Raw genomic sequence first — 27,095 nt, 5'->3', positions numbered from 1 at the left:
TTGTGAAAACAGTAATAATAATCATTACAAAAACAGATATGTTCTCAGTTTTCCTGTGCTCGTCTTTTGGCTGGTTTATTTTTTCTGAATATAATGTATTACATACAATCCCACAGGTTGATTTTGATTTCTACAGTCAAAATTACGAATGCAGCAAGAATTGTTTCCATAGCCTCGCTCCCATGGCACATAAATTTCCCTCTTAAAACAGCCTAAGGTTGGTTTATGAGTCGGACCTTTTCCTGCACTTAACTACAATCTTACTTAAGCAAGGGAAATGCGCTAAAAAAGACTGATGAGAAGACCACAAGGACGGGCGCATACTTGTGACTGACTTTATTCAGAAAGAAACACACATATATATATATATACCTTTATGAATGCCAAATCATTGCCTAAAGCGCACATGCCAGCAACCTTTTTTCTTTCTTATTCAATTTGATTGACATATCGCTTACACAGTTATCCCTTGAACCATCAATAAAAAAAAGCCTCTGCCAGCTGACGTGCTGTCTGGTCACGACTGCGCCTCAAGATTTTGGTTCTAGCTAGCGATGGACGGCATGGCTTGCCAGGCGTAGCCAAAGTGCATGCGCCGCAATGTAAGGGCGAATTGGGCCCTTTCCTATTCTTCATCGAAAGCTGGTGTTGTCCCAGTCGATCGTTAATACAATGGCCCATATGGCCTATGTATACTTTTCTGCATGTCAGGGAGATCTCATAAACAACCCCCACCGAACACCTGCCAAACTGAGTGGCGTGACGCTTCCTGCTTTGTCGCTCGCATCTTTCCGCGGAGACAATTCGGGGGCACAGAGACGCCAACTTGCACGGTGCAGAAAACACCACTGCCACACCGTAGCGATTCTTGAGTGTGGGACACCGTATGAATATAGGGAACAACCGCCGGTCTGATCTTTGGTCGACTTTCGGCTTCGTGGGGTGTTGCAGTCTTCAGTCTTTGCAGAAGCTTCTCTGCCACAAAGGGAAACCAGCCTTCAGTAGCCTACCAACCTGATTGTTGAGGCTGTCATTGACCGGGTGAAGAACACATGACTTCTGCAAAGCTTCCTTCAGACGCTTTACACACAGGACTACGTGCAAGAGACTTTATGGTCTTTAAACGACACAGGATGGGTTTAACGTTCACCTACGAACTACCTGATAATAATAAGTTGCTGTTTTTAGATATTAGCCTCACCTTAACGCCAGATTCCTAGTGTTGGATGTACTCACCACTAGCCCAAAAAGACCTGTTGCCATTTCAATCTGCACATTCTAAGATGGTGAAACGTGCGACAGTCTTACTAGGCTTGTATCAGTGCTGGGCACAAGTGCAGCGACATCTTCAGTGCCACCGCAGTCGGCGATACAGTGTGCCTGTCCTAATCACGTCTTTTTGTCGGCAATCTCAACTTTCATTCTTCCTCATTCCCAAAGTTAGGGCACGCACTGTACAGAGCAAATAATGTAGCCATGTTGAGCTTGCACTACCTGGAGTTGTAAAGTAACGTTAGTTCACACTGGTCATTTTTTTCCTTTGCTTCCATTGAGAAGTGCCTTCTTGTTGACCGGGGCTGGAATCTGGCTTCCTGACAATTCTTTTCAGACCACATGATGAGGGTGGCCAACTGTACTTATGATTGCCTCTGCTCAAAATGTGGGGAATACTTAACAAATTCCTGTACTTCACTCATGTACCACCACATAGCAAGGAGATTATTGAAACAAAAACAGGTAATGCAGAGAAAATTGTTCAAATCGGGATTTTTTGGTCACTGAATAAGGGAATTTTCAGTTAGGGCATGGCACCCGTCAATCTTCATGCCCGGTCCAGCGAAGCCAGGGATCAGAGTGAAACGTAACGAAATCATGTTAAATTTAATGAGAAAGATAAAGTGAAAAGTGACTCTTATGATTGCAGATGCCAAGGCAAACCAAATAAACGCGTCAAGGGCCACACTTTTTTATTTCCAAATTTGAGGGCCGAATTTCGGGCTGCGGCCCATGTACACGATGTGCAGAACAAATTTTTTTTTGAAGTAAAAACGCACCAGCCAGGGAATGAGCGGCATTTGTTCTAAGTTCAATCATCACTCGCGGAGTTTTCAGACTCCGGACTGGTGCTGTGTTCTGGTGTATGCTCATCCCACATGAAGTCAGGCAGCATGTCCGTTATCAACATGCAGCCGTTGTTCCGCACTTCCAACACATAAAACAGCAGCTCTTCTTCCAGTTCAGGGAACTTGCATGGCTTGCCTCAGAAAGCGCTCTTTTTGCAACTTGTGTTCCTCAATGGACCCTTTTGGTTATGCCATAATTGGACGCACTTTTCGTCCGTGTCGAATTTCCGGCCTGCTGCAGCTTTCTGTGTTCGAGAGCAAACTGCCAACCGTGTAGCTGTTAAGGTGCCTGCTCATTGTGCTAAAATTGAATGCTTGGCAACAGCACATGAAAGTCTCGACTACAGTGAAATACCGCGCTACGACGACTCCCATGCCTTTGACAGCCACAAAAAATCTGGAGCTGGTGATGCTGATGCCGATATGCATAGTGGAAGCTCGCGGCGAAGAAAAAAGATGATGTTGACAATGATGATGATGGATGGATGGATGGGTGGGTGGATGGATGGATAAGGCTGAGCACTTTAAATCAGGGGGGGGGGGGGGGGGGGGGGGGGCTCAAGCCACCTAGCCATAACTCATGAAATTTCACTCTTGTCTTGATTTTAGCCGCCAATCAGATAACCTTCGCTTGGTTAGGTCTACCTAGTTAAAATCTATTTTTCGTTCACTGTCCTTACACCCCAATGCTTTGACTAAATCAGCCTCCTTGCTTTCAACTGTAGGGTGAAGCCCTTCACAGAAATGCGGCGCCCGAGACCCGTGGTCTTGTGCGCCATGCGTGGACGGCATCTGGAAGCTTCTGTTCGCGTGCATTTAAAAGGCTAGTTTTACATGGGTCGTCGAAAGTTTGGGTGCGGCCCTTACACATATCTTATTTTATAATTTCCTTCGGGAAAACAGGGTGCTGCCCTTACACGTGTTTATATAGTATTCACTCACATACTGTGAGGGGGATCATATATTCTAGGTCAACCAACGAAAGCTTTGAGCCGCAAATGTTCACACAGCGGCACTGCGAGAAAGTCGCCAAGGCCTTCATTTCATTCCATTAATGCTTGCCGTCAATGTCTACAGTGTCGCTTATATCATGCGTTAACAGCAGTAAAATGCTTTGGGTGTATGGCATTTCCAGTGGCATTTACCCCTTGTGCTAGTCTCCCAGGATAAGGTGATGGCTCACTAAAGTGCTGCCGAGCATGATCATTGACATTTGATGTGGCAGGACTCACTCCTTACCTTTGTGTCTAAGTATATTTTGTGTGGCTGTCTTTGTTAAGCCTCGAAGCCTTGCCCAGGAAGGCCATTCTTGTTTCATGTTCTGCAGAATCGGCCCTCTCATTACAGTCGTGGCCACGTTACTTAATATTCAGGTTGCAAATGCAGTGGGCAGCTCACCTTGTGGAGCGTGTGTTTACGTAGTGCGACTGTGCAGGTATTCGGCCACCAAGGCAACCCTAGTGGCGATTGGGTGCACGTTCTTTGATGCGTTCAACGTGCCTGTCTTCTGGCCCATCCTGCTGCTCTACTTCATCACCCTCTTCTGCCTCACCATGAAGCGACAGATCAAGGTCAGTCGGCTCGTACCATAGCCACCATGCCTCACCCACTGTGTAACTGGCGGTGGTTCGGAATCCCGCGTGTCGTATGCGATGCACTGCTAATTAAGGCGAAAGCCTTTCTTGGCTCATGAGTTGCGTGGATGGAAGTTGTAGATGGAAGTTGTCCGCACGAACTGTCAATCATACTTTGTGTGTTAAATAAAACAAAAATGTAAAAGCTTATTAAGTAGCATGTATGTATTAAATAGAAAAACCTGAAACAAAAGGTATAAAATAACAAACGAAAAGTAAATAAAATACAAACAAGAAAACAATACAAGAAAAGTAAATAAAATACAAACAAGAAAACAATGCAAGAAAAGTAAATAAAATACAAACAAGAAAACAATACAAAAACAAAAATTACAGCAAATTGAAGGAAATGAAAAAGAAGGAAATAAAGAGGACAGGAAAAGGCTTTTGCATTTGCACTCATAAGCAGACTTAAGAGGGGACACTGGTCTTTGGGACCAAAAAATGACCCAAAAATCAATTTTTTAAAAATGACATTTTTGGAGCCTATTAAACTCTACCAGTTTTCTCTCCCAGGAAATCGGTAATTTGACCATAATATTAAATTTAGATCACTGTGTGGGCTCAATTTGTGCAGGAGCAGGCGATTTAGAGCCATGAAAATTTTGGCACCTGGCTGTCTTAGTACGTCAATATCTTGACGTCTAGGACAGATAGACATGTCATATTGTTTGCTAAGGGAAGCTGAAGGCACAATGTATGCAATAATCGAAGCACAATTGTTCAATCACGCATCAAGAATTTTTAATTTTGCAAAGTTTATCTATGCATGATATTCACATTTTGAATGCCGCTATTCTAAGTGCTGTAAAATTACTGATGAGGGTGAAATGAAAAAACTGCTTTAATTATTGCACTCTGTACTCACCATACTATATTATATAGCCATGGGTTAAATGTTATTTTTTATTGACCCATTTTTTTACCGTATTAGTTTCTTTACCATTATTAACACTCTTTGTTAACCGCTGTTCTTGCGCCCACCCCTCATGTAATGTCCTGCCAGGGACCCTTGAGGTTCAAATAAATAATAATTATTACCATTATTAGTACCGAGGTAGTAATAAATGACTAATTAAAATTAATTAACTTAGGAACTAACAAATTAATTAAAAAAGCAATTTCATATTTGAAATCAGTATAAAAAACTGAGCAAGCTATTACAGTTTAATTTGGATTGGACTGAAACTAAGGAAAATAGGTCTAAGACTAGTGTCCCCCCTTAAGTGCAATCCTGTAATTTTTTATAAATGGCAGTGGTGTTACCATCAAATGTATGTTAGCACAATGGCAAGGCGTCTCAGACACAACAAACAGCTGTGGCTGCACCACTCAGTTAAAGCGAATGATGAACTATTGTAAACGTGTTTCCACAGTCCACCAGCATGGAGACCATAGAGCGTCTCCAGTCCGTCACGTGGCGTGAATTGCCTGCCCAATCAGCTCTCTACTGTATATACTTGTCTAAATGCCGCATTTTCTTTTTTCGTTTTGGCGGGGTGCAGACCTTACCCAGACTTTTCGGTAAAACTTTTCTTACTGCCACAGAGCCCCGGTTACATGTGCCCCTTTCATGCTGTGACACACATTTTTATGATGAATTTGTGTAGCCCTGGCAAATCATTGAATTTCATAATGCATTTTAAGTATGGATGATGGGACATGGCGCCCGGAGGGACAAGGGCGTCTGCAGAATTCTTTGCAGGGGGGGGTCAGCGGTATGTTCGCAGCAGAAAGGCACTATCTACGGACTATATTTATTTATAAATAAATAAGTGAAATACACACATGATAGAAAAATTACAAACAGCAAATTAATGCGTGGCTTGAAGAGTTACATTGGAGTTTATTAACGAACAAACAATTAAAATTAATAAAAAATTGCAAAAATATACTACCAATTCGTGGAGAAGAGTGCTCACTCAATCTTGCTGCATGTGGGTTCTCGACTCACCCGACCAGCACTCAGCACAATATGTTCACAAACACGCTTTTAACGCGTGATGACACGGGTGATAGTCATTCCTGTGCTTCATTACACGCTCTCGGTGCACACTCATCATAGAAAGGCCGTCCAGCCTGCTGTTTGTCATCGTCGAACGTAGCCAAGTTTTCACTCTCCGTCTCGGTGGGGCCTGACGAGAGACTTGTCTTGGTACAGATATCCACACCATTTAAGTGATTGGCTGCCTCCCTTGCTGCATTCATGATGTCAGAGAACCCCTCTACACCGTTTGTTCGGTGGCCGCAAAAAATATGTTGCAGCTCAGTGATATGGTCATGCACAGAATGGAAGTCCATCGATACGCCTTGCAGAACGTTCGTAGCTGGTTCGAGCCGAGCGCTGTACTTCGCTACAATGTGCAAGCAGACGGTGAAAGATGAGCTTGTTGTTGTGCAGTAGTGGATGTGAGCTCGTTGTCTAGTTGCAGCGTTCGAGCATGACTCCGTTGACGCAAGCTCCTCGAGTGCTTCGACTATGGCCATGTAATGCTGCCAGAAGATCCTAATAGACTTGTATTTTGCAGACCATCTTATCTTGCACAGCATCGGAATGTTGGGCACCAATTTTCTGGGGAGCACGCTCTCACTGAAGAAGTTTATGGTTTGTTTGATTATATCAATTGTGTTTCGAATTTCAGAAAGGTCGTTCAAATCGCTGATGACGAGATTTAGTTTGTGACATGCGCAGTGGAAAAATAGTGGCTTCGGGAACTGTCTCTGTATTATTTTGTTCACTCCAGCTTCTTTTCCAGCCATTGTAGAGCATCCATCGTACTCCTGTTCAACGAGGTTCGAAAGAATCAGCCCGGGATTCGTGAAAAGCTTGAGGATTGCAGCGGCGAAGCAAGCGGAGTTTAATTGCTCCAGCTCTACACATCCCAAAAACTGCTCACGAACGCACACTTCGGCTCTCACCTTGTCAATAAAGGGAGCGCCTATAGACATCTGCTCTCTTCCTGAGATGTCTGCAGTTTCGTCCGGTGATGAAAGCTTGCATCACTCTAGTCAAATCCGGACTTCAATCCTAAGAAAGGAAAAGGGAATCATCTCAGCCTGCTGCGTCACTGGAGCTCATAGTTGGCGGTGTTCCTTCCATGGAGTCGAGGACGTCAGCTACTGTCCGGTGATGAAAGCTTGCATCACTCTAGTCAAATCCGGACTTCAATCCTAAGAAAGGAGAAAGGGAATCATCTCAGCCTGCTGCGTCACTGGAGCTCATAGTTGGCGGTGTCCCTTCCATGGAGTCGACGACATCAGCTACTGTCCGGTGATGAAAGTTTGCATCACTCTATTCAAATCCGGACTTCAATCCTAAGAAAGGAGAAAGGGAATCATCTCAGCCTGCTGCGTCACTGGAGCTCATAGTTGGTGGTGTCCCTTCCATATAGTCGACATCAGCTACTGTCCGGTGATGAAAGCTTGCTTCACTCTAGTCAAATCCGGACTTCAATCCTAAGAAAGGAGAAAGGGAATCATCTCAGCCTGCTGCGCCACTGGAGCTCATAGTTGGCGGTGTCCCTTCCATATAATCGACGACATCAGCTACTGTCCGGTTATGAAAGCTTGCATCACTCTAGTCAAATCCGGACTTCACTGGAGCTCATAGTTGGCGGTGTCCCTTTCATGGAGTCGACATCAGCTACTGTCCGGTGATGAAGGCTTGCATCACTCTAGTCAAATCCGGACTTCAATCCTAAGAAAGGAGAAAGGGAATCATCTCAGCCTGCTGCGTCACTGGAGCTCATAGTTGGCGGTGTCCCTTCCATGTAGTCGACGACATCAGCTCTGTCTGGTGATGAAAGCTTGCATCACTCTAGTCAAATCCGGACTTCAATCCTAAGAAAGGAGAAAGGGAATCATCTGAGCCTGCTGCGTCACTGGAGCTCATAGTTGGCGGTGTCCCTTTCATGGAGTCGACATCAGCTACTGTCCGGTGATGAAGGCTTGCATCACTCTAGTCAAATCCGGACTTCAATCCTAAGAAAGGAGAAAGGGAATCATCTCAGCCTGCTGCGTCACTGGAGCTCATAGTTGGCGGTGTCCCTTCCATGTAGTCGACGACATCAGCTCTGTCTGGTGATGAAAGCTTGCATCACTCTAGTCAAATCCGGACTTCAATCCTAAGAAAGGAGAAAGGGAATCATCTGAGCCTGCTGCGTCACTGGAGATCATAGTTGGCGGTGTTCCTTTCATGTAGTCGACGACATCAGCTCTGTCTGGTGATGAAAGCTTGCATCACTCTAGTCAAATCCGGACTTCAATCCTAAGAAAGGAGAAAGGGAATCATCTCAGCCTGCTGCGTCACTGGAGCTCATAGTTGGCGGTGTTCCTTTCATGGAGTCGACGACGTCAGCTACTGTCCGGTGATGAAAGCTTGCATGACTCTAGTCAAATGTGGACTTCAATCCTAAGAAAGGAGAAAGGGAATCATCTCAGCCTGCTGCGTCACTGAAGCTCATAGTTGGTGGTGTTCCTTCCATGGAGTCGACGACATCAGCTACTGTCCGGTGATGAAGGCTTGCATCACTCTAGTCAAATCCGGACTTCAATCCTAAGAAAGGAGAAAGGGAATCATCTCAGCCTGCTGCGTCACTGGAGCTCATAGTTGGCGGCGTCCCTTTCATGGAGTCGACGACATCAGCTGCTGTCCGGTGATGAAAGCTTGCATCGCTCTGGTCACATGATACACCGTTATCACATGTCACACCAGAATCTTCAGGGGCGCAGTTGCATAATGCTTCATCAGACAACCTCTGATGCTTGAAGAAGCATTGGATATCCATCATTCGGGACCGCGCGAGAATGCTGGCTATGGAGTTCCTCATAGTTGATAGTGTTAGAAAATATATACGCATTGGTTGGGAAAAACAGTTGAACGCATACGTTGAAAACAAAAAATGGCTGTATATACAACGAAAACTTATTTACAGGATAAATGCACGCTTGCAGCTTCATACACCTCGCTCGATCTTGCTCGAGCAACCGCGCAGACTGCTCGCCGCTCATGTCTCTCTCGTCCGCTGTCTTGGTTGTTCTCAGTTCCGTTGACAACCTGCCACTTAAAAACACCGAAGCACAAACACAGTGGCACGCACACGTGCAAGGGCTTACTTGCCGCAATGTCCCTGAGTGCGCACTTTTGGGGTGAAAGGAACGCCGCGCGACTTCCGAGGGGAAGGGACACTCGCCACTCTGGTCGTAAAATTTGTTTTGTGTTTTTTTATGGGGTTTAGAGTCCCAAAACGATTCAGGCTATGAGGGATGCAGTAGTATAGAGCTCCGGATAATGTCTTTACCGTGCACTGACATCGCGCAGTATATGGACACCTTCTGCATTTCGCCTCCATCGAAATGCGGCCGCTTCGACCAAGATCGAACCCACATATTCGGGCTCAGCAGTCGAGAGCATTATCGCTGAAGCACCGCGCCACTGCACGGAACCGTGGCTCCGGTCGCAAAATGTAAAGGAGACACTCACAGAAACAAAGATATGCGCACGGAAAGGACGCCTTGTAAAGGCGGCTTGATTACAATAGCGTTCATATGAGTTGGATGGGTCGCGGGTCACACCGAACATTAGAATAATGGCAGTAATGTTAAATGGCACATTGGAATGTTACATTAATGTTGAACATTATTAAATAACATTGTGTTATAAAGAAAACATTAGTTGAACATTGAGAGTAAACATTGTTTTGATATGGTGACTTTTTAATGTTAATATATTGTTAAAATGTACCATGCAATGTTATATGTTGTGCCAAAACAATAGTTTAATGTTCCAAATGACCATTGCTTTAATATAGTCCTCTATAGTCGTGTCAATGCCTTGATCCGTCTGGCCAAGCGCAACCACTTTAGGTCTCAGTTTAATGACGCACGTTTTAACAGCAAGAAAACATGGTCATTGGTGAATAGTCTGAAAGGAGGGAGCGCTGCTATCTACAATGATACATATTTCATCTCGCATTTTCATAAAGATGGACAGAGCATTGCGAATGACTTCAACAATTTTTTTTCTCTGGTCTCTGGTGCATCTCGAACCCCTGTTACCGACTGTCCTATGCCTCTCAGTGTGATGGAATCTGCTTTCCTTCCTGATTTTACTGAAAGCGATTTAAGGTGTATACTTTTCAGTCTTAAACGTAGCAAATCTCCTGGTCATGACGGCCTCACGATTTCTGAATTGTGCAGAAACTTTGAAGTGATTAAAGGTGTTCTACTAGTTATCCTTAACACTATCATTTCTACTGGTATAATACCTGCTTCAATGAAAACTGCTAAAGTTATACCTTTGTACAAGGGTGGCTCCAGAAACATTATGAGTAATTACCGACCTATCTCTATTCTACCATGCATTGGCCAAATTTTTGAGAAGCATCTATTACTCACCATGACGAATTTTTTGAATACGCACAGTGTTCTATCACCTTGTCAGTACGGCTTTATAGCAGGAAAAGGAACAACGGTTCTTCTTGAAGAATTCTCTGACGTGCTAAATTCAGCTTTTGATAAGAATCAAGTCGCATGTTCTCTTTTTCTGGACGTAAGCAAGGCTTTTGATAGCATCTGCCACGTTCTTTTGCTTGATAAACTTTCTGCGCTGGGATTTCGAGGTTCGTTTTTAGAACTGCTTACTAACTTTTTACAAGATAGGCGCCAATATGTGTCGATTTCAAGATTCCATAGCGATTTCACGGCAATTACCTCTGGAGTCCCGCAGGGTTCTATATTGAGTCCTTTATTATTCAATCTATACGTTAACGACCTTGCTACCAGTGTGCCACCTTTGCTGTTTCAGTATGCTGATGACACTGTTATTGTTGCATGTGCAAAGAAATACACTGATGCTGTTACAGCACTACAGATAGCAGCTATTAAAGTCATGGACTGGTTTAAGTTTAATCTTATTAATGTTAATACTTCTAAAACAAAACTGATCTGTTTTCATAACCCATTAAAACAAGTTGAATTGACTGACCCTGTTTATTTGCATACTTCCTCTTGTTTTAATTGCAACTGTGTACCAGTAAAATATGCGCATTCGGTCAAATATCTTGGCCTGATCTTCGACAGCGATCTCTCTTGGAACTCGCACCTTTCTTTCGTTTGCCAAAGGCTTCGTGCTGTATCATGTGTCCTGTATAACATTAGATATTTTATGCCTTTTTCTGTCCGTAAATGTGTTGCACATGCTCTAGCCTATAGTGTACTTAGGTACGGAATTACTGTTTATGGTCATTGCACGGTTCGCTGGCAACACAGGGTGAATTCGCTTTTGCGTTTGCTTCTAAAGAATATTGCTTGCGACCTGTCCATTGGTAATGACATTGATATTTTTAGAAGACTAAAGCTTCCAAGTTTTAACTCTTTATTAACAGAAACTATTGTGCTAAAACACTTCTGGTACAGTCAGTTCACTGTTCCATATGTTCCTGCTCGGGATTTAAGACCAAAATACCGCTATTGCATTCCTCGCTACTCAACCCGGTACGGAAAGCGCACACGCCATTACTATGTACCTGCCTGTTTCAATAGCTTGCCACCTACTGTACTCCGCATGAAAACTAAATACACCCTGAAAAAAACTTTGCGGTATGTCTCCGCGCTGCTTCCTGCCCCGTAGTTATTTCATCTACAGTCGAAACCCGCAATAACGAAATCGCCGGGGACAGCAAAAAAATTCGCTTTCGCGGGAATTTCGTTGCCGCGAAAATGAGACAGAAAAGATAGAAAACAGCCCGCAAAAATAAAATTTATTGCCAAAAGTCAGTCAGCTTAGTTTGCCGAGCCTTGCCTTGCAGCAACTTCATGGTTCTATTCTCACACTGCAAGAAGTGATCCATTGCCACGTCGTCGTCGTGTGCGCCTAAGAACGACCGGATCGTGTCAAAGGCGTCCAACACATTCCTCGGGTTCGGGTTTACCGTCTCTCCATGTTGTGGACCTTGGTCCTCGGTGTCGTCAGTTTCGCACACGTTTTTTGGCTGGCGGAGACATCTCAAACGCAAACGTGCGGACTGCTGCTCATACACACCGCCACCACACACAACGAACACATGTGCACCGCTCGCAGGCCTAAAGTGCAGCGCTGATGATAAGTGTCGCCCCCTGATGGTGTCGCTACGAGGCTGCCTTCCCTGAACATAGCCTCCGAGATAAACAACAAAGCGGAACCGATCACAGAGGACACGCGCTGCGCCGGTATGGTGGCTAGCACCGGCTCAAGGTGGCTAAAGTTTTTAAAGTTGTTCCGGCTGCAAGGTTGCCAGGCGCCAATGCTCTTGCTGTAGCCACGCAAGCGCGCTATTGCAGTTTGCTCAATTTGAGTGCTTTTTTGACGCTGTTATTCATAATATGGGAGACAGTATGCGGACCGACGCTGCAGCAAATTTCGTTATCGTGGGATTGCGGTACCAAAATGTTTCGTTACCGAGAGATACGAAATACATTGGCCCCTATGGGCATTTGCCGGGATCTCGGAAATATTTCGTTGCGGCGAGAATTTCGTATTCTCGAGATTTCGCTATCGCGGGTTTCGACTGTATTTACTGTATTAATTTCAAATTACTGTAATCTCTCTTGATGTTGTAATAGTTATATATTTGTTTCACTATGTTTGGTGACCTTTTTCTTTTTTGCAAAGTTCATTGCAACGTCTCTATTTTCCTTTGTTTTGCCAACGTTCGCTGTCTGCCAGGCGCTGCCACTCAAGCCCTTTGAGGCTTTGGTAGGCCTGATTTATGTTGTCTGGCAATTGACATGAATAAAAGTTCTATCTATCTATCTATCTATCTATCTATCTAATCTTTATTACATTGTTGAAATCATAAATATAAACAGAAGTGCAATATTTTTGTCCCAGACTCTTTATCACTGTTACTACAGTAAATATAATATTCGACTAGCTGTACATTGCAACTAAATCTCTTATATTGTGCCTGCCACGCATTCTAAGCATAGCTCCGATATTTTGTTAAGAAGTTTTCTTTATTACCCATTCGTCGCTATTACTCACCAGCCACCCGTTTGTAACGGGTGTACAGTCTTGACACGATAATACCCATTCGGAGGCGAATGTATGATTCGCATGCTGTGCTGTGTGTGGAGCTCAAGTGCCGCCCCCGTAGTTCGTCTTTGAAAAGCGTCAACTTACGTACCGTCACAACTGGTCGACCCGCATGCTCGTGGGAGGTTGCTTTAACATTTTTGAGAATGTTGCAGTTCTTTTTTATTGATTTTTATATACTGCTATAAAAACGTTCAATATAAACCATTGCAAAAACATTAGAAAAAGTACATCAAGAACTTAAAATTAACTCCCGACTAAAGCAAAAAAAGTAACATTGTTATAATGTTTCGGTCCTACATGGGATCAATATCCGTGGACATTATTCAGTAGAATGGTGAGCTGGGCGAGTCGGTACTGGATTGCAGAAAGAAAGCCAGCGCAAAAGATGGAGACACAGAACAGGACGACGCTGGGCTATCGACTGCATTTATTTCAGAAGCGATCACATTTATACCCTTCAGTATCAAACCACACTTGCGCACACGACAGATTTACAAGAAAAGGTAGATTGCAGCATCACAGACAACCATCAGGACCGCAATCATTGTGCGACACATTACGTTGAGGAGTTCAAAAATCTAATTTCTTTATCTAATAGACTAACCGTGTATTAGATAACCTAAACATTACAGGAAGCACAAATGCACTCCGCTCTTCAATAAGGCTTCAATTTTTGGACGTGGTAAAACTAAGAGTCAATGCGAAATTCTAGAGGCATGCCTTATCGTTAAACAAGCAGATCGATGTGTAAGTGACACGACGTTTAGTGTATTAGATAAAGAAATTAGATTTTTGAACTCCTTAACGTAACGTGTCTCACAACGATTGCGATCCTGGTGGTTGTCTATGATGCTGCAATCTACCTTTTCTTGTAAATCTGTCATGTGTGCGCAAGCATGGTTTGATAATGAAGGGTATAAATGTGATCGTTTCTCAAATAAATGCAGTCGATAGTCCAGTGTTGTCCTGTGTTCCTGTTTTGTGTCTCCGGCTTTTGTACTGGTTTTCTTTCTGCAGTCCATGGACATGGTGCAAAGATGTGGCAAGCAGTAGTTTACAATTTTTTAGTGCGCGGTAGCAATTGCCTCATCTAGCTTGGAATGTGTTTGTCCTTCCTTTCCATGTTTTCTCCTATCATTTTTCTCGTGCCCTCACTTCTTTGATGACCATTTGTGAATTTTCCAGGTATCACCAAAACATTTTATAGCAGTATTACTTTTTGTTTGGTCGAACATTAATTCAATGTTCTTAATGTATTTGTAAGGCCGACGTTTGTTTGGGCTACATTCATTTTTATTAATGTATGATGCCTGTCCTACAGAAGATAGAGTGGCTCCGCTCTGCCGGTGACGAGCCTGCCAAGGATCCACCCAAAGTGTTTCTCATTGTACAAAGATGCACGTGATGGGAAACACGTGGCCGTGTCGGCTCCTCTTGTGGGGAGATGGTCAGAATCATTTACTCGCTGCCTCCGCTGTGGTGAGGCCTCTCAAACCGAAGGGGCACTCAGCCAAATGCACATTCACAATGGCTGCCGGTTCGGTGGCCGGCGTACGATATAGCGAGCGACGAAGGCGAAAACAAGATATCTTGTGCACTGTCTGACCATCTCAAGACTGCTTGAAACACATGCTCGCCGGTGCCGCTGTATGTCTGCAACAGGTCGCCCTTCAGCAGAGCTAACGATGGCGTCGTTTGAAAACAGCGGAAGGACGTGTGCCCGGACGCGGCACTTCGCAGATGTGACCCAAAGCGTGGAGGCGGGGCTGCTTTTACCCTTTTGGCTGAGTGCACCGCCGCCCCTGGCGTGTGGCGCTTTCCCCTACGTTTTCGCCATTGACACAGCCATCACTCACGGTTCGAGTGAGGAGGCAGGTCGCAGTGACACTCAATGCGAGGATGACGGCGGCGACGTGCAGGGGGCCAAAAGAGAAGGCTCCCGACAGGAGAGGGCTTGGATGGCTTTTCAGGAAAGAGGGATTTTGTATTTGGTCACGGTGTATGAACATGCTGCACCGTGTATTTGGTTTTACTTTGCTTTGGGTTATTGGCCGGGCACTGGGTTTGAGGCTGTAGAGTGGAGGCCACTTTGAAAGCAGGATCTGCTTGTTGTTGGTCCCCTCGGCTTTCTGTTAAGTCGCTGACTCGCTGGTCATTAAGAGCGTGCTGGCGTTTGCCAGCGCCCGTTCTCGAATAGTGCCGGCTATGTTTTATGGCCATCATTTGCCCTCTTTTGCCGTTTCATATGCTTTTAATCGTTGTCTCCGAAACCTAGCTGCGGCGTTCCTTTATACCCGTTTTCATTACAGTACGGAAAAAGCGCGCGGGCCTCCATTTTTGGTGCATCTCCCGAGTACCTTTTATATACGAGAAAAAACGTTGCCTCCTTCCCTTTTCCCCAGCAAATTATACCGCAGACGCACTGCAGCCGTTTTCATGGCAGTGTGGCTGTCTGGGTGCTTACACTGCATAAATTCGTCCGAAGCGCTTGGCAATCATTTTCATAACCAGAAAATGAAACAAAGCATAGACACCTACGAATTGCACTCTTCCATTAATAAAAAAGCTTATTTAATTGACTGTCCTATTTTGATAGGTAGCCATACACAAAATTTAGTTGCGGTTGCATTTATCTGGGACCAAAATAATTATGTGGTCCTATCTTAATTCGTTGAAATGGATCGCATAATGACACTACTGGCCTGAGCTTTCAGTGCGCTACAAGCGTACTAGCTTTTTGAGGGGCAGATTTATATAGGCTTGGTTTGGGTGGCGGGTGGTCGAAATTGCGTCATTTCGGCAAGGAGTGTCTACAAACACTTGTGGCGGTCCAGACTTTTTCCTAAATGTAGCCAGCAATTTATGAGAAAGCGGAAGTTCTCACGATAATACTGCGTAGATCTCGAAGTTCAAGATAGAAAACCTCAAGCATTCCTCTCAGAATTGTTCGCTATCTTCAGCCTGTCATTCTTTCACTACCGTGCCATCACCAGCAAGATTATGTAATAGTGCTCAGAGTGCAAAGTTTGCTCACAATCCTGAAAGGCGCTTCAACAGATATGAGGAACCTGAGTGTGCTAATTAACTTTTTAACTCGAGCGAAAAAAATTATTGTCCAAATTTCCAGGGGGGTGCAGCCGCCCCCGTTTGCCCCCGCCCCCATCTGGACGCCCATGTGGAGGGAAGAGGTTGCTATCAGTTACTGGCAAACATCACATTATTCTATGTTATTAGAGACCTTTATTATAGTGGAGACATTCTGGCATAGACATATGCCGGTTTACCAGATGTCAGCTGTACGGCACAGCTAGAGGCATCTGAAATGGATGCACTAGAGGCATCCATTTCCTCTCCGCTTTGCTAAGACTCGGTCCATGCATGCGACCCGCAGCCGTCAGTGTGAGGTGACCTTCGCTTGGCCTGCTTTTCTGCGTGCTCCACTGTCAATGGCCTTGCGGAAATCAGTTATACATTCATTTTAATGTCTTGCAACAAGATTACACCTTTTATGATACACTGTTACTCAATTCAGAGCACTTTCGTTGTGGCTTCGATGTCAAGTGTGCTACGCCTACCGGCATTGGGTGAACGGTGTGTATTCGCTACTTACAAGTATGGTATTGCCGTCATGCAGCCACCTCCGAAACCACCCAAACAAGCTCACAAGCGGCATGCAAATGATGTGAAGTGAAGCCATGGGTGAAGAAATTTGTACGTTTCTTAGATTCGATTGTCGCTTTTAGGGCCAGTTCTAGAGGCGCGTGTACTGTGCGATGTCGGTGCACGTGGTTGTGTTTGAAATTTCCGGAGCCCTTCACCATGGTGTACCTCATAGCCTGAGTTGCTTTGCGACGTTAACCCCCCATAAACCAAACCTTTAGGGCCATACAGTGGCACTGACAGCTCAACTGCGTTTTTTTTTTTACTGATAGCTTGAGGGTGACATCAGTACAATGTTTCAGCTCTTGCTCTTTTTTATGCTGGCACAGCCTATCAAAAATAGGCTTGTGATTTGAAGATGCAGCTGTCATATGAGCCAAGCTTTGTTGTAGTGGTGGCGGTTGCTCACTGTGTCGATTATTTTGTGCAGCACATGCTGAAATACCGGTACCTCCCGTGGACCCACGGCAAGACACAGTACCGGGCCCGGGACATGGCTGGTGGCTCGATCGCCAAGTGAGGACCGCCCTCCTCTCTTGCCTCCTGCTGGTGAGCTCTGGCCACACCTCACAACTTGGGGCACATGGGGTGCAGGGCTAGTGTTTGCACCCTTTCGATACGGTGGCTACCGCACGCTTAATTTCACATGTGCACCGTATGTTGCCGCCCCCTCTCTGGCCAGAAATGGTTTCAGGTGATCTGATCATGCGTTCCCTCTCTGATTTCCGTTTCTCCCATTACGGAGGATGCCCGTGCTGTTAGGTACTGTATTTACACGACTGTAATCATGTTTTTGAGAACAAATGTCGTATTACATTAAGGCAAAAATCTGACACAATTCATTTTTTGCTGCTTGTAAAGATGGCTCTACCGTCAAGTTCTTGAGTTGCGAGCCGTTTTGGGGCCATAGAACAAGACAGGGAGAGTTGATGAATGTGGAAGGTCTGTACTCTTGAGAGAGAGGAAGCAGGAAGTGGGAGAATGGGGCGAAGGACTGGGAAAGACAACGTGGCACTCTGCAGCAGTGGCAGTAGGCTTCGCAGCGACAATGGCTCTGCACGGGTTAGCCCTATGATACGCTTCTCATTGTATTCGGCCGGTGGACTTTTAAAATGGAGAAGATGACTTCAAGGGGAAGGCAATGCTGCTGTCAGAAGAAACCAGCAAATTGAATAAGTCGGCAGTTTCCGGGTGGCTGAAGAATCGCGACAGCATCTTACGTGTGACATTTACTCTCAGCACCTTTCATGGACCTGCGCAAGGTCGTCACCACTGGCTGGAAGTGAAGTTGTCTGCATTTGTGCTTGAGCACGCAGCCAGTCTTCAGCTAAAGGCAAGAGAACTCTCACTTGAAGCTGGCTTGTCTCTTGCAATGTCTTATAAGGGCCGCAGTTTTTTTCCAAGGTTTTGACGGGGTGCAGCTCTTACACACGAGTCAGGCCTATATCTATCCGCAGAAACGTTGCACTGTTGCTGGAACTGTTCTAAAGCATAATGTAAGCGTTGCTAAATGACCACACATACTTCATTCAAGGAAATTCCTCGTCGCTTTCGCTTTGGCAGCTACTTGAAGAGCTCATCTCATGCATGCCTTCCCAGAGGTAGTCATCTTTGGTACTGTCCATTTGGTTCAATATTCCAGTCACCTTGGTTCGAATTTCAGTCTACGCCGAATGGAGAGCACGTTCTGGTTCATGAAGCGTTGAAGCCATCTCTACTTCTTTTAAAATTCAGACCGGAAACCAGAAAGCATTCGACGAAGATGGTCTGCGTGAAAGCCGTTGCCATTGGTGGTCCATGCGGCGACCGATAGCAACGGCTTTCACGCAGACCATCTCCGTCGAATGATTTTCGGTTTCAGTTTGTACCAGCGAGCTGTTCTTTCTGGTTGCCTCACCGACCACACAGTTCTCATTCACGTCGAACTTGCACCAAGCCGTCTGCTTGCCGTGTTCTTCGGCGTAAGTGACGACTTTCAGCTTGAAAGACCGCAGTGAATGAAATCAAATTTCTGCCCATCATCACCAAGTGGTAAACATAGGCCACGATCCACTGACCAGCACTGCACACAGTAGCCACAACGCACAAACACGCTGCCCAAGACCACAGCACCACACAATGAAAAAATGGCTCCCCCGGAGCGAAACGTTTGCAAAAACAAGACAGCGTCCCAACGTCATCTCAAAGCACTGATGATGGTAGGGGGTTGAAAGCAGCTAGCGCCATCTAGTAGCGACATGTGAAATTTAACTTTTGCTGGTGCATGAATTTTCAAGCTTGGCTAAGAAAATAACTTTTTTTTTGAAAATTTTGGTTCTAATGTTGGGGGGTGCAGCCTTTACACGAGTATATACGGTATGCACAAAAATGGAGGCAATAGAATGAGCTTTCTGGCAACATTTATTTCAACACAAACACTTGGTGCAAATGGCAAGTGCTGCCATCGGTGGGGCTTGGGTTGCTTTGGTTAGGTGTCACCCAGTTTGTGGTTGGTATTCCTGACCAGCCTCTTACGATTAAATGAGGCGCTGCCTGACACAGTGGGCAGGTTGCTAGGTGTACATACCAGGTGTCCCAGCTAAAAGTGACCAACCTTTTAAAGAACACGGAATCTCCTAGCCGCGTGAGACCAACTGAGGGTTGTTAGTCGCGTGACCTTGTCTGCAGTGTTTTTTCGTTCTTGAAAGTTAACAAATCAGTTAAGCCAAATTAGCTAACTTTTTAATTGTTACCCTGGGGAACAAAGTGTTAGCGAAAAAAAGTTGTAGATCACTTTGAAAAACAGTTGACTGTAACTTTTGCACCAGGATACCGTTAACGTAAAGTAGTTTGTTTGTTTTTTTCATCTTTAAACCCTAGCTTGCAAAATAAAAAAAAGCATCTACGTGGCAGTGATGCCATTTAAACATCCCAAGACTCACCTTAGAGAACAAAATCCATTTTTACTGATGTGCTCTCCCCGATGAGCCTTTGTGTGCACATTTGGGTAGAGATGTGACCCAGCAGCTGGTCACGTGATAGCTTTCTTTTAAGGCCAATAAGTAAAGCTACATAAAGTAAAGTTATGTGTCCGTCCCACTCATCTTGGCGCAGTGCCAGCTGCTACCCTCCCCCTCACTGGTGCGCATCCTCCTCGCACCCCCAGCAGCAGGTGGTGCTTGTGCATGTGTGCACAGTAACATTGATGTCAGTCGCACCGCTCGCCCCAGTGGCAGCTGTGGCGCGCGGCGCACACACAATTGTCTAGCAACACTATAGCAACAGGCAGTCAAGGTGACACAGTAATCGGGAAGGCTTTCGCCATGCACACTTTAGGCCGACAAAGTGTTCCTGTAGTTTTTTCCAAGCATCAAAGGACAAGGGACAGTGAACAAGAATTTACACATACAGCGCTGTGTGTGTCAGTTTTTGCTGTGTGTGTCAATTCTTGCTCTGTGCATCAATTCTTTTTCACCGTCCTTTGTCTTTGATGTGCTTTGACGACCTCAAGGTCTCATGTTTATAACGGCATACGTGCCAACCCTCCCGATTCGCCCGGGAGACTCCCGATTTTTTACTAAACTTTCTGATTGTACAACTACGTCCTTATATCTCCCGAAAAGCTTGTACAACTACGTCCTTATATCTCCCGAAAAGCTGTCTCTGCCCGCGCAAGAATGATTTTTGGGAAACTGGCGCCACAGTGTCAGCAACCGCGCCGTAATCGTCTGTATTTATGTTTAGGGTTAGCTGGCCATCTGTGTGTGGTGCGCAGCAAATTCTTGTATGCTTGATGTCATGGTGCTATCAAAGCCCATGAAATGAAAATTAAATGAAAATTGGTTTTTGGGGAAAGGAAATGGCGCAGTATCTGTCTCACATATCGGGGACACCTGAACTGGGCCATAAGGGAAAGGATAAAGGAGGGAGTGAAAAAAGAAAAGAATAATTTCGAACACCTGGGGATCTTTAACGTGCTCTGACATTGCACAACACACGGGCACCTTATGGGCCTGTCACACTAGGCCAACAGTCGGCCGACTTGGTCTGCGAAAACCATGTCGCCGTGATGTCTGGCTCTATGTCACACTGCGCCGACTAAAACAGTCGGCCGACTGTCGGCGTCGGCGCCAGGTCTCCCACAAGACGGCAGTTGGCCGATGGTCCGCCAACTCCCATGTCACACTAGCGAGACAGCGTGCGAGACCTCCCGCCGACTTAGCCCTTTCTCGTTCTCACTCTTCTTTGGTCATTTCCTGCTATGCAAAATTCATGGGCCGGGACGCTTCATTTTTAACTCTTTTAAATAAATTTCACCATAGTAAAACAAACTCATTAACAATCGTGATTATGAACCTAGATTGAGTGCGGCCCAGTACTGAGCGGCACTTATTGCTGGGTCAGAAAGGCATGGCTCGAAAAATAAATCCAGTCGCTCGTGGGTAAACAGGACGGGAGAGATTATTTAAGACTAAAATAGTAAAAAGAAAAAGAAAATTCTTGACAACGCGAATTCGAACTAGGAACCTCTGGAATGCGAAGCTACTGCTATACCCACGACGCTATGGAGAACAGAGCAGTTCGTTGCCTTCAGAGTGCTGATCAGCATTCCGCAGTGTGACACTCGCGACAGAAATAAAGCAGTCGACCCATGAGCGAAAACTCCGCCGGCGCGCTGCACCGGTCGGTGCTTGCGAATTGCAGACCGACTGCAAGCAGGGACACACGGAGCAGCAAGCATCGCTGCGCCGCTCGACTCAAGCACTCGAGCTCAAAGCATATGCTTTGCCACCCGCAGCGGTCTGATTACTGCTTGGCTTGGTGTCGAAGTTCGCACCAGAAAAGACAAAATAGCCATATCATCAGACAGACTGCCTGCTATACACGAGCAGCGACAAAGCATGCTTGCACTAGTAGCGAGCTTTCGGCAACAGCACCGCCCGCGATCCCGCCAGGCGACGAACTGCGCTGCTGCCTGGCGCAGCGGACGCCGCTTCGCAAGTAGCCTGCACTATAATATTTCTTAATATCGCTTTGCTGTTAACAGTATAATCGCACCACAAAGTAAAATTATGGTCAATTTCCGCGACACCTTCGGTTGCGGAGCTAGCGGACCGCTGCGGGCGACAGGCGAGCCGGACCGCAAAGGCGGGCCAGCGGCAGCTTTTGAGGCGATTCTGGCGAGAAATTTTGCTCGTATCAAAGTTGTTGCTTTTACCGGCAACTCGGCGTTGATCAACGATACTCAGAAATGATACATTTGTCACATTTCTCTGTGTCACCATTTATTACTTACGTCAAAAACAATCTTAAGCTGATTTTTATTACGTCGGTGGACGGGATCCAGGCTGGCCTGCCGATGAGCAGGCTCGGTTTACTTGACGTTCGCACCAAAAAAGACAAAACAGCCATGCTATCAGAAAGGCCGCCTGCTATATTTGAGCAACGGCAGCATGCCTGCGCAACAGCCGCGCTTTCGGCAACGATGCCGCCTGCGGGAGTGCCAGGGCGACGAACTGCGCTGCTTGCCGGCTGCCGTACTCGTCGCTAAGCCTAGCTGGTTTCGCATCGATGCCGCAGCTCAGGGCGCTTTGGAACTAGCCAGCGCAGTAATAAAGGAACTTCACTAGTAACCCCTTTACTGCCAACCTGTCCCATAATAAAATAAACTTATACTCGATTTCCGCGACGGCTTCAGCAGCGGATCAAGCAGACGTCAGTCGAGCCGCACGAAGCAGCAGCAGCAGCAGGCGGCTATAGGATGAAATTTGCTTGTATCGTAGTTCTCACTTCAACCAGCACCTTGGCATTGGCCAATGATCCTCAGTAATGATACCTTTTTGGATATTCATCTATCCCAGAGCTTGTTATGAACATAAACAAACAGTTCTATAGCGGAATCATGTTCGTGTCTGGTGAATGTTTTTGCTCGGCGACCGATCTCGCGACGACACGGTCGGTAGACTGGTTTTGTCGGCGTCGCGGGCGTCAAAGCATGTCACACTACGAAGACATCTGGTCGTCGGACGCGTTGGTGTCGTTGTCGGCCTAGTGTGACAGCTTGGTCTGCCACAGACAAGGTCTGCCGACCGGGTTGGCCGATCTTTGTTGTCTTTGTCGGGTCGGTGTTGGCGGCGTGTCGGGCTAGTGTGACAGGGCCCTTAGCGTTTCGCCTCCATCGAAACGCAGCCGCCGCGGTCGGGTTCGAACCCGGGAACTCCTGATCAGTAGTCGAGCGCCCTAACCACTGAGCTACCGCGGCAGGTTATTAAAGCCCAAGAAAAGATACCATATTTACTCGCATAATTTTCGCAGCCCCAACTTTTTGCCCGGATTTTAAAAAATTTTACTCGCATATTTTGCGCACTCTGTTACGCCACACCATCAACACATACGCGGCTGCGCGCAAGGCAGGTTTGGGAAGTTTGGCGCGGCCACGTCGCCTAGTGTGGTTGTGAAAGGTGTGACTGACGACGGCACAAATTGTGCGCCGTTTAGCTGGCTCGCTCACGTTGGCGGTCACTTTCCCAGACGGTTAATTGCACGCACGCTTGAATTCGATACTACAGAGCAGTTTTCTGCTCGGTTTGCCACTAGTGAGCCAGGTCGCTCGCAAGGGTGCTGTTTTATCGCACCCGTTATCTCCGTTGCCTCCCGCTGCTATTTTCGCGATTGTATTGTTGCTGGCTTATTGCTGAGAGCTGCACACGCGCCGTCATGCCATCCCATGGGGAACTACGTTGGGGGGGGGGAGATGCATGTTATATTTGGAGTCAACTTTTTTTTTTTTTTTGGCCAGCGAGGGATGCCAGATGGGGGCCAGGTCTACATATACAGTATATGGTGTGCATTATGACCACTGTAGCGTTTTTTAGGGCGTGTTCAGAAAATGCAGCCTTAATTTAATGGGAAGCTGAAATGGTTTTTTAAGAATTTGAGCTTCTTTAAGATATCGAATCCATGAAGCTTCTAGGTAAAGCATGCCAAGTAGTTTTGCGCTAGCATTTAAAATAGTGACGTAATCGACGATTAAAACTGCAATGACAGTCAGGCTTCTCCTCACTGTGTAGGCGAAACTCATAATGACGTCATTGTTGCCGAAACTTTAGATGTCTGCTGCCTTCCCCCACGAGCTGCTGTCCGTCTTCCGATGCTGCCAAACAATGCTTCGTGGGCGTCACCTTCGGCGGCGTCGGTTTACTTCCTCAACAGTTTCTTAGCTGCAAACGCAGCGCCTCCCTACGTGACATCATCGTCAACCCCCCCCTCCCTCGCTTCCCCCACCCCTCTAGCTGGAGCTTTCCTGAAAAGATAAACAACTGCGGAGGGCAGGGAAAACTGAGGCTAGGATTTAAAACAGAAAAAGTAAATTCTGGCCGACACAAGTGGGGGGCAGAGTCATTATGTGAGTGGGTTCATTAGGCTATTATGGTATTTTCCAGTCTTGTCATGGATGATGTGCCAAAAGGGCTCCAGCGAGAGCGTGTAAGCTGCTACTTGGATGATGATGTTGTCGCTGGTTCAACATTTGCCGAATGGTTTCATACAGTGGAAAGGGTGTTGGTATGGTTTCTGGCTAGAGACATATGATTGCAAAAGGAAAAGTGCAAGTTTTCGAATAATAGGCATGAAGTTCAAGTCTGGCCAGCCGTACTTTTCTTCGATGGCTGTTTCAAAACCAGCGCCCACTCCAATGTTGCTCGGCATGCTGCTGTGATCGGTCTGTGCAGTGACGCGGTGCATTCATGTGGCAGCGTTCATTATGATTATACTTGCATGGTCTCCTAATCGAGATCAGTGCTGCATCTTACGCCATGTGCAGCTTCAACTCGATAAGCTGTATAGTATCGCAGTTAGCGCCTCTCAGATTCACATAAAGCAACAGCATTGTCATCAGAACATAGCCCAAGGGTAGGACCAAGTCCAGATGTGCAGGCAGTACAACTGGGCCCACAGTGACGAATAAGACTACAAAGCCAAGAAGCTGGCTTCATTTTTTTCAAAATTTGTCTCCTTCCTTGTGTGCAATAATTTTTTCGCCATCATGGTTTCAAACAATAAAAATTGACTATCTATTTAATCTATTTGCATATTTAGGCTAAATCCAAATTAGGTGCGCTAGTACTTCGGTTGTCACTTGGGTTCCGGTGTTCGGGGGCCGAGTCCATCAGACTGTTTGCTTTGCAGCGGGCATGCGGAGAAGCGAGCTTGTTCCAAAGTCTTCTGGATTCGCCCCGAATCCATTGTTCACATTGTTCATGGATGAGTTTTTCAATAGCGTTTATGGGTTAATGCCTTTATACAGTGGAACCCCGTTCATACGTTTTTCACCGGACCGCGAAAAAAAAACGTAACAGCCGGGAAAACGCAACAGTGAGGAAAGGTCCGAAAATTAATGAAAACAGTGCAGCTTTGCCTTGAAACAATTTATTTCGACATCAAGTGAGCTTAGATCTTAAAAAAATTGAGAATGGTTGATTGCCGTTTTTTCCCCTCGCTGGAAAACGCCACGCGTTTCGCGATGGCCTGGAAAGCCGCATTGCTCTCAGCGTCGCTTTGAGGTGCGACGTACCTGCGGAGGAGGTCCAGAGCCATGACGGCTTCTCCAAAGCTCGGGTCCGCACACTCTCCGGAATCATGCGGCTCGTGCTCCTCGTCGTCATCACAGTCTGAGGCTTCACTCGCGACCGAGTCTGCAACGATCTCGGCGATACTCTGACACTCGGACGTCACGACAGCAGCATCCACGGCGACGTAGTCGTCATACGTGACTCCCGTGGCACCCAGCGCATTCAAAGCTTCACTCAGCTCTTGATCATGAGAGGCTGCTTCCGTCTCTTCAGCTTCCGTGGCAGTTTCCTCTCCGCCGTCCATGCGAAAGCCACACCGCGCGAAGCAGTGCTGTGCAGTTGACGCGCTCACTGCAGTCCAGTATTGAAACGATCGTAGGCTGCTGTCCGCGATCAATACGCACCAGACAGCGCTTTACGATGGACTTCCTGTACGAGTGCTTTAAGTTCTTTATGACGCCGGCATCCAACGGCTGCAAGTGGCTTGCAGTGTTTGCAGGAAAAAAAACAAGCTTAACGTTCCGAAGAAATGACGGGTCTCTCGGGTGGGCAGCACAATTGTCCAGAAAAAGAACACTCCTGCACTGGGAGCCCATCTTGTTGTCGAAGTAACGAAGAAATTCTTCGAACAAAGAACCTGTCATCCATGCACGACTGTTGCTTCTATAGTGACATGGCAGCAGGCGAATGTTCTTTAAGCACCGTGGGTTTCGGTATTTTCCGATTTCCGATTACCCATGGCTTCAGCTTGTCCGAGCCATCCATGTTGCAGCAAAGGAGCACCGTCAATCGTTCTTTGCTGCATTTGCCTCCGTGGCATGCTTCGCCCTTCAGGCTTAACGACTTGGATGGCTGCACCCGAAAGAAAAGACCCGTTTCGTCGGCATTGTAAATGTCACGAGGCTCATACCCCTCAAGTATGGCAGATAGTGTGGCCTTCCAATCGTCGACTGTTTCCAAGTTTACACTTGCTGCTTCCCCGGATACCGTCTTATACGCGATGCCGTGCCTCTTCCGGAAACTGTCGATCCAGCCATTTGACGCCGCAAAGTCACTGATGCCCAGTCGGTTGGCTATTTCCATCGCCTTCTCGCGCAAAATGCTGCCGTCGAAGTTAACACCAGCAGCACGAGCTTGTTTAAACCAAGTAAGAAGCGACTCGTCGAGGTTTCCATACTTGGCGCCACGAGCCTGCTTAGCTTTCGGGCCGAAGAGCGCGGCATTTCCTTGTATCTCGGCACGCTTCGAGACGATGCTGTTAAGTGTCGAGGGTGGCAGACCAAGATCCTCGGCGATGTCGACTCTTTTCCGCGCTGGCTGCCTGTCGACTGCGTTGAGAACATCCAGCTTTTCCTCGAGGGAAAGCGCCTTGCGCTTGCGCGACGCCATCAAAGGACGACAAATCGCTCGCGGTGTTAGCAAGGCCCGATGAGGCGTAGGCAGCGTAGGTGTTGACGGGAGGACACGGACGACTCGGATGGGTTGAACCGCACAAACAAGAAAGACTGGATTAGCGAGGCCTGACGAGGCGTAGCCAGCGTAGCTGTTGACGGAAGGACACGGATGACTCGGATGGGTTGAACCGCACAAACAATAAAGACTGGATTGCTGCAGGCCCGCGGGTTTTACTCGCTTCGGCTGACGAGGCAGTGGCCATCTAGTGGCAATCTCTCCAACTCGCGTGCGGCTTTTTATGGCCTCCAAGATTACCCACGCGCGTGTAAGGGGGTGATCTCGGAGGCCATGGTCTTGTAGCAAATTCCGTAGCCAAGCCTGGCCAAAACTCGTCAAAATGGCGGTTGGCGCGCGTTGCCCGGCCGGGTTCGGGGTGCCAGGTTGCGACGTATCATGCGGGAACGTTTTCACAGCTACAACGTAACAGCGGGGTACCCAATACATTGGATCCTATGGGAGCTATGCCAGGACCGGACGAAAACGACGTAACAGCCGGGAAAACGCAGCAGTGAGGAACGTAACAGCGGGTTTCTACTGTATGCGGAATTGGTCGTTCTCTGCTTTATATGCATAGATCCCTGGAAATCGTTGTACGGCT

General features: G+C 46.6%; 1 protein-coding gene across 4 annotated transcripts in view; it reads left to right on the top strand.

Moving 5' to 3' along the window:
• LOC144122171 (protein RER1) overlaps nucleotides 1–27,095 on the top strand; it is a 122,651-nt gene that overhangs the window by 66,281 nt on the left and 29,275 nt on the right. For 2 of the 4 annotated variants that reach the window (XM_077655747.1, XM_077655746.1), the window contains exons 5-6: nucleotides 3,559–3,694; nucleotides 16,924–17,009. In XM_077655747.1, coding sequence (XP_077511873.1) covers nucleotides 3,559–3,694; nucleotides 16,924–17,009 — 222 coding nt within the window. Of the gene's footprint in view, nucleotides 1–3,558; nucleotides 3,695–16,923; nucleotides 17,043–27,095 lie in introns of all 4 variants that reach the window. The other 2 variants (XM_077655749.1, XM_077655748.1) reach the window with 1 other exon arrangement.

This window comes from Amblyomma americanum, chromosome 2, assembly GCF_052857255.1.
Source record: "Amblyomma americanum isolate KBUSLIRL-KWMA chromosome 2, ASM5285725v1, whole genome shotgun sequence".
Lineage (NCBI taxonomy): Eukaryota > Metazoa > Arthropoda > Arachnida > Ixodida > Ixodidae > Amblyomma > Amblyomma americanum.
This window is presented reverse-complemented; position numbering and strand designations above follow the sequence as displayed.